Source organism: Salmo salar, chromosome ssa10 (assembly GCF_905237065.1).
Source record: "Salmo salar chromosome ssa10, Ssal_v3.1, whole genome shotgun sequence".
Lineage (NCBI taxonomy): Eukaryota > Metazoa > Chordata > Actinopteri > Salmoniformes > Salmonidae > Salmo > Salmo salar.
Window position 1 is genome coordinate 75,845,992 of NC_059451.1, and position 8,394 is coordinate 75,854,385.

The 8,394-nt window shown below is 42.4% G+C and overlaps 1 protein-coding gene across 1 annotated transcript; it reads left to right on the top strand.

Moving 5' to 3' along the window:
- The first annotated feature begins 3,105 nt into the window (after positions 1 to 3,105).
- LOC106561133 (L-amino-acid oxidase) lies at positions 3,106 to 7,814 on the top strand. The gene is made up of 9 exons (XM_014124772.2): positions 3,106 to 3,672; positions 3,770 to 3,915; positions 4,353 to 4,561; positions 4,694 to 4,806; positions 5,260 to 5,461; positions 5,600 to 5,668; positions 5,967 to 6,103; positions 6,443 to 6,740; positions 7,039 to 7,814. Exons 2-9 carry the CDS (start codon positions 3,885 to 3,887, stop codon positions 7,513 to 7,515), a joined length of 1,536 nt encoding a protein of 511 aa, XP_013980247.1. The 5' UTR covers positions 3,106 to 3,672; positions 3,770 to 3,884; the 3' UTR covers positions 7,516 to 7,814.
- Positions 7,815 to 8,394: the final 580 nt, after the last annotated feature.

Consider the following 8,394-nt stretch of genomic DNA (forward strand, 5'->3'; position numbering starts at 1 on the left):
AGCCAAACTGCCCACGGTAAACACATACCGTATAAAAATGAATCAAAGCCCATGGTGCAGGCACGCACCCCTTACAGCACAAAGCAGTAACAATCCCGCACACAGTCAACCTCATTATTCAAGTGGCCGTCAACCTTCCAATTCACTAATCTCTGTGAGCACCCGACTCGAGTCTCATTTATCTCTTTTCCTATATCCTTTAAAAAGCTTTTCTCATTTTCTGCTGACTTTCCAGTGCTTAAATATCAAACCACCTTTAGGAGAGTTCATACCCTGCGCCCATTCACATATTATCGGGAGTGCACGAGTCGTAAACACTGGAATGCGGGCAGATTTGTTCAATCATTCTGTTCTCTTTATCCCTACTCTAACATGTGTTTGTTCCAAGCCTGGCTCTCCAATCAAGTACAGAGACACCAACAGCAGTACTAAAAACAGCATGCCCATGCTCCAGCGGTAACAATACTTACACTTTAGAGGACGATCCCGCTGAAAGAGAGATTAGTCGTCTGAGAATGTCAGGGAGTCTAAACATGAACGAGCGCTTCCTGGACAGCTCCCCACCATACCCAGCACTTCCTCCTTCACCATGCTCACCCTTTTCATAGAGTCTTTGGCCTCCTTCTTTGGGGCCTTTTTAACACTTGGACAGCTGGGCACCATCCCACTTACAGAAACAGTCAGTGGGCATTGTTACTTCATCACCCTTATTTTCCACTCCATGACAATCTTCAGCCTAAGGAGTAGGTTAACTCGGCAATGGTAGCAAAACAATATATCCCCCACTTTAACTGCTCCTGCTGTTATTCCATCTAATAACATTGTTCTCCGCCCGGTATCTTTCTTGGCATTTCTGTCCCATGACACTGCCAGACAACGGGCGGGTGGCACACTCTCCTTCTACATCTTGGTGCCACTTCAGACCTTCAGGCACCGTGCTAGTCATGCTGTCCTTTGCTACTGTAACTCTGGTAGCGGTAAGGCTCTTCTGGACCATACGTTTTTCTCTAGTTCGTTTTATCCCTTGGTGTTTTAAACCCATATGGACGCCAGAGATCAGCTCTCGCTCAGCCTCCCCAGGAATTGTTTTCCAGCTTCCTCCCCTTCCACTATTACCCTCCTCATCTGAGCAATAGAGTCTACTTCCTCATTACCCTGCCAGTACTCCCCTTCTTTCACATGTGCTTGCTAGTGTATTATTTCATGTTGCAAATGCATTAGCAAGTCAGCTATTTTAGCCCATACACCTTGGTTAGCTATCTGCTTTCCTTTAGCTCCTTCATAGCCATTTTGTTCCCAGATCACTAAGTCTTATTTTAGGGCTCTATGGCAATAGTCACTATCAGTTATTATTCTCACATTTTTTATGTGCTTATCTTTAGTTTTAACAGGCCTTCAAATACTGCAGTTTGAAGTTACCACAAGTGTTGGGGCTCTTCAGAAAAGCCATACGTGTCTAGTAAATGTTTAACTCTAGATACTGTAGGTAGTCTATATCTTTTAGACAACATTGTCTATAATATGTTCAGTTCTCACAGCACATCAGACAGAAACAAGGTTCTCATGGGAATTGCTTGTGTTTGTGGTAACCCAGCTTCCTGTAGCGGTCTGTCAGAGCTCAGATCAAAACTGCCAGCGTGTCCTCTCGAGGAAGCACTGGGGGCCCAGCAGCTTTTGCTGTTTAATGTCTCAGAGCTAGAGTCATCTCCCTCTGAGTCTTCAGCCTCTGAAATTCTTAACTCTCCTTTTCTTTTTACTTTCCACTTGTAATTATTTTCTCATCTTTCTTCTAAGCTCCTGCAACATGGCATCGTGTGCCACCTCCATTATGGACATTTTAAGGGCGAGACATCATTTGAGTCAATTGGAGGTGTACCTGTGGATGTATTTCAAGGCCTACCTTCAAACTCAGTGCCTCTTTGCTTGACATCATGGGAAAATCAAAATAAATCAGCCAAGACCTTAGAAAAAAAATTGTGGACCTCCACAAATCTGGTTCATCCTTGGGAAAAATGTCCAAACGCCTGAAGGTACCACGTTTATCTATACAAACAATAGTATGCAAGTATAAACACCATGGGACCACACAGCCATCATACCGCTTAGGAAGGAAACACGTTCTGTCTCCTAGAGATGAACGTACTTTGGTGCGAAAAATGCAAATTAATCCCAGAACAACAGCAAAGGACCTTGTGAAGATGCTGAAGGAAACAGGTACAAAAATATCTATATCCTCAGTAAAACTAGTCCAATATCGACATAACCTGAAAGGCCGCTCAGCAAGGAAGAAGCCACTGCTCCAAAACCGCCATAAAAAAGCCAGACTACGGTTTGCAACTGCATATGGGGACAAAGATTGTGTTTTTGGATGATCTTCCCCTTTAACTAGTTAATGAAAACTAGTAACACTTCCCTTTTTTGTTCCTCAGCTTCACAACTGATGGATTTAAAAGATTATTTTTAATAGGAATTACACTCTACATTTGCTTTAACAATAGTAATTAAGCTCTGTGCTTACCTGGCCTCAGTCTTCACACTTATAATACATCAATCAGCTCCTGCTCTGTCAGTCCTAGAATCTGCCCTTTCCCTATCTTTTACATTGGCATTTATACATTTTGCCCAAGCCTAGGCCTCTCTTGACTACAGCCACACATCACATCCTCCCTCTCACACGTGATGTTTAAGCAAAGTTTAAACCGAGAGGCACAGCGGTCTAAGACACTGCATCTCAGTGCTTGAGGCATCACTACAGACACCCTGGTTCGAATCCAGGCTGTATCACAACCGGCTGTGATTGGGAGTCCCACAGGGTGGTGCACAATTGGCCTAGCGTCGTCAGGGTTTGGCCGGTGTAGGCTGTCATTGTAAATAAGAATATGTTCTTAACTGACTTGCCTAATTAAATAAAAAATATGTATAAAAAGAAGTTAAATAACACTTTGACTCCTTTTACACGTGATGTCTACGCAGGTCGGTTAACACATTGTTTCCTTCATACATGATAACAATCCGTGGTGTCATCTGTTTCAAGGCTCACATGCCATCTGGCAGCTCTAACCCAGGGCTTGAGTTTAACGGGGGTGTTGCTATATTAGATGAACCTCCATCCTCCAGCAGAGGAACATCTGCATACAGTCTACCCACACTAGTCACTTCCTCCCTGCCTTTAACTGGGTCAAGCTGTTCTCTAGCTGCTTATGGTTGGGTCTTCTTCCTTCCTGTCCTTCTTCCGCTTCTTCTTATTCTTCCTGGTTTCAGTGTTGCCAGAATCTTCTCGGGAGACTGGAGGGGTCATCATGTCATATTGACCAGGTTGATTCACGACATCATCCAGACCTGTCATTTAAAAGAGAGCTCCGTGTTCAGATTTTTTTTAGGGGGACAAAGAGCATAGCTGTGAAGCACTGTTGCTTCCATTGAGTGCTATTTGTCACACAAAGGTGAGACAACAAATGTATATTTTATGCAGCTTTGTGGATAGATTGCCCCTTTAATGTCTCTACAATACCACCAGGCTAACTCAAAACATGAATTATCCTCCATATCAAACACTTTGGTATCCAGTCAAACAATTCACGGAAATAAGGAATAATTATGATGCTTGATTGCCTGATACATCCTTATAAAAAGACAAGTCGGCAGCTTATTGCCATTTGACAGAAGAACAGGGTGAGTACACATCATTCTGGTAGAGCCTACACATGAACACAATGCAGTTCAATTTACTGATAAAACAAATGAAACAGAAAACAATTTTCTTTCTCAGGTAAGGTGAGCATTTAGAGACTTGAAAATAACACCACCATACAACTTTATCAGAAGAAAATAGGTTTAGTTTTGCTATAATTTACCTTTGGAAGTAATTGGGCTTTGGAGTGAGGATGATCGCTTACTTGGCTCTGTGTAAATACTGTAAGTATTTGATTGATTATATCCTTTTTCTTCAAAACATCATTATGTTCTTATAGCCTATAATGACAGCTCGATGCGTAAATTAGGCATAGTTTATTATGGTCTTCAATGTGCACTCAACTTAGCCTACACATTCAAAATGTATAGCTGAACATGCTGTCAAATTCCACATAAGAGACTGATTTATCTTAGATTGATTAATGCAACAATGTAAATGTGAACCAGTAACTTCTGCATTAAATTTGAACCAGTAACTTTTTGGTATTTCCACATTGTTGAGAAGTAAAGAAAGGGATGTTGTTACATTCTGCACAAATTATTTTGATTTCTATTATTGTGCTATTCATTGTTACCATTTACATTCTTGCAATTACTGATATTTGATCTCTTATTTGTTATTCATTTGATTTCCATGATCTATTTCTGGCCTCCCCTAGTCTCTCTGGCCATAGTTGTGGTCATAGTTTCCAGTGTGAATGGAAAGGACCCTCTATTTGATTGCCTACAAGACTCCGACTATAACGAGCTACTCAGAATAGTGGACAAGGGTCTCCCCCACACCAACACATCTCATCATATTGCCATCGTTGGGGCTGGCATGGCTGGCCTGACGGCAGCAAAGTTTTTGGAGAAGGCAGGACACAAGGTAGTCACCCAGATTCACTGAACAGCATCTAAACACAATGTGAATGTCACACTTCTGTGTCAGTATAACACCTATTACAAATAGTGCATGTGCGGTACATGATCACTGAAATGACTTTTATTGGACCACAAGGTAACCATAATAGAGTCAAGCGATCGTATTGGAGGACGGGTGGAGACGTACAGACCTAAGGGAGAGCACTGGTACGCAGAGCTTGGTGCCATGAGGATCCCTAGCTTCCATACGTGAGTAAGGCCTGTTAGCCTTGACTTATCATTGCAGGGTTAGGGTCAATTGAATTTGAATTCAAATGATTTCATGAAGTGAATTGAAATCGTATTGTTTCCATGGGGATTATCTGAATCACATTTCTTGCTCTTGACCCCAACACCATATGATAGATATGAGTCAGAGTGTTGCAATGTTGGTCATGGGTAGTTCTAGTAGTAGACAATTATGTAGACGTGAGAGATTCAGAGTTGTAAAAACAGGAAATAAAGCAGTTCAGAATGATCTTGAATGGAGTCAGACATTCAGTTCTATACGCCACAGTACAAAGGTATCACAATATCTCTTACTGTTTATTATTGCAAATAAGTCAAGTATCTTATCAAAAATGATTTGCATGGGAATGACAGCATGTGCTCAATTTTACCGTCAATATTTCAATGTTAACCATAAGATATCTCACTCCATAGAATTCTGTTGAAGATTGCAAACAATGCAGGCCTTAGTCTGAACCCATTCATTGAGAAGGACATTAATACCTACTATTTGGTGAATGGGTTGCTGCACAAAACATATCAGGTGAATGGGGACCCAGACGTCCTCAACTATCCGTTGAATGAAGATGAGAGAGGGAAGTCAGCTGATCAGCTCTTCGATTTGTCTCTGCAGAAGGTTGGTGCAGATGCAATGTAATCAAATAGGGTTTTAGGGTACAATACAAACTATTTTCTATTCTCCTGAACAGTTGCAGTGACATCTTATCACAAAATGTACATGACATATACATGAGCTATGCATGATTTGTTGCAGATAAGAGATTATGCGAAGAACAATGGCTGCCGCGCCATGCTGGACAAATATGACATGTACTCTGTAAAGGTAAAGAAAGAAACAACTTCCTTGTAGGCCTACTGTATATGGTTGGCTTTTATGAGATAATCCATTTTGAATGATGACACCAGACAAGATACAGCAGCTGCTTTGAGTAAAGACTGTCTTTCACTTTTCTGACCTGGAAATTAGAATGTGATGGGTTGATATGGATTGTAACATTATTACAACATTATGTATACATTTTGCATATATGCCTTTGAACGTAAACCCTTGCCCTTTTTATCCAGCCATTCTACATATACAGTACAGCTAACGTTAAGTCTAAATTGTTTGTTTCTCACAGGAGTATCTTGTGAAGGAGGCCAATCTGAGTCGTGGTGCTTTGCGGATGATTGGGGATATTCTGAATGAGAACAGTTTATTCTACACTGCACTCACAGAGGCGCTGTATGATCAGTCTGATATCAATGATGAGACTACGTAAGAATGTGTATACACCCCAATCATCTGATTATAGAGAGCCCTACTTGGTGGAGTTCAATTATAGCCACAGAGGGTAGGTGTGGGTCTATGCGTTCGTTCCAACCACAGTAGCAAGCCTGATGCAGCTTCGCCTTGAATGAAGACTGTTAATAATTTAACACACCCGTATAGAGATGTTACTTTTTGGTTGGAACAAAAGCCTGGATCCACAACGGCTCTTTCCAGATAAAACTAGGCACCACTGCCTCACTACCTTGGTTACAACACATTTACACATGTGCGGTATAGCTTTTGAATGCCCAAGCTTTACAGCAGTGTGATTATTATTTTTTTCAGCTACTTTGAGGTGACAGGCGGGTTTGACAAACTACCCAATGCCATTTGCGAGGAGTTGAAGGGCACCATCCACCTAAATTCCAAGGTGAAACGTATCAGCCAGACCAGCAATAAAGTGACCGTGTCCTACCAGGACCACCATCTCTGGCACAAACCATCCTCCCTCATCCACCTGACAGTAGACTATGCCTTGGTGACAGCCACCGCCAAGGCTACTCTCTTTATCGACTTCCAGCCCCCGCTCTCAGCAGACAAGATGGAGGCGCTGCGTTCGCTGCACTATGATAGCTCCACCAAGGTAAGAGTTGCAGTGTAATATAGTGTAGTTTAGGTTTTCTCAATTGTAGGTCTGGAGGGGGGCCTTGGTGATTGCACATTTTTGTTCTTGCCAGCACTAACACCCCTGATGCACCTAATCAAACGCTCAATGATTAGTTGAACCAGGGGTTACTGAGCTAGCATTAACATTTGCAGTCCTGTGTGTCCCCAATACTGGAATTGGTGTACTACGTACTGTGCAATCTGATAGTTTGATCCTGTTATTTGAAACTGTTCTAATGAGAAGAGCTATTAATAAAGTTGGTATCATTATGAAGGTGGTCCTGATATTCAGTGAGAGGTTCTGGGAGAAGGAGGGCATCAATGGAGGGAGGAGCATCACGGATATGCACTCTCGTTTCATCTACTACCCCAGCCACAGATTCCCTAACACGGACATCGGGGCCCTCTTGGCTTCCTATACCTTCTCGGATGACTCCACCCTCTTTCAGGGGGTGAATGACGAGGAGCTGCAGGGTCTGGTGCTGGAGGACCTTGTCAAGATCCACGGGGAGGGCATACGGCCACTCTGCATTGGAGGGCTGGTGAAGAAGTGGGCACTGGATCCCTATAGCCTTGGGGCGTTTGCCCTCTTCACCCCGTACCAACATATAGACTACGCCTCAGAACTGTTCAGGAACCACAATAGGATCCACTTTGCTGGGGAGCACACAGCCCTGCCTCATGCCTGGATAGAGACAAGCATGAAGTCTGCTCTAAGGGCAGCTAGAAATATCAATAACATCAGAGAGTAGAGAACGGGTGCAGTACAGTATATATTCTAATCCATTGGTGAAAGCGTATGTCTGTATACTCTGGAGAAGAGAGAACACATACAGTTGAAGTTGGAAGTTTACATACACCTTTGCCAAATACATTTAAACTCATTTAAATGTACATTTAAACAATTCCTGACATTTAATCCGAGTAAAAATTCCCTGTCTTATGGCAGTTAGGATCACCACTTTATTTTAAGAATGTGAAATGTCAGAATAATAGTAGAGAGAATGATTTATTTCTGCTTTTATTTCTTTCATCACATTCCCAGTGGGTCAGAAGTTGACATACACTCAATTAGTATTTGGTAGCATTGCCTTTAAATTGTTTAACTTGGGTCAAACGTTTTGAGTAGCCTTCTACAAGCTTCCCACAATAAGTTGGATGAATTTTGGCCCATTTCTCCTGACAGAGCTGGTGTAACTGAGTCAGGTTTGTAGGCCTCCTTGCTCGCACACGCTTTTTCAGTTCTGCCCACAAATTTTCTATAGGCTTGAGTTCAGGGCTTTGTGATGGCCACTCCAATACCTTGACTTTGTTGTCCTTAAGCCATTTTGCCACAACTTTGGAAGTATGCTTGGGATCATTGTCCATTTGGAAGACCCGTTTACGACCAAGCTTTAACTTCCTGACTGATGTCTTGAGATGTTCCTTCAATATATCCACATACTTTTCTTTCCCATTGATGCCATCTATTTTGTGAAGTGCACCAGTCCCTCCTGCATCAAAGCACCCCCACACCATGATGCTGCCACCCCTTTGCTTCACGGTTGGGATGGTGTTCTTCGGCTTGCAAGAGCCTCTCTTTTTCCTCCAAATATAACGATGGTCATTATGGCCAAACAGTTCGATTTTTG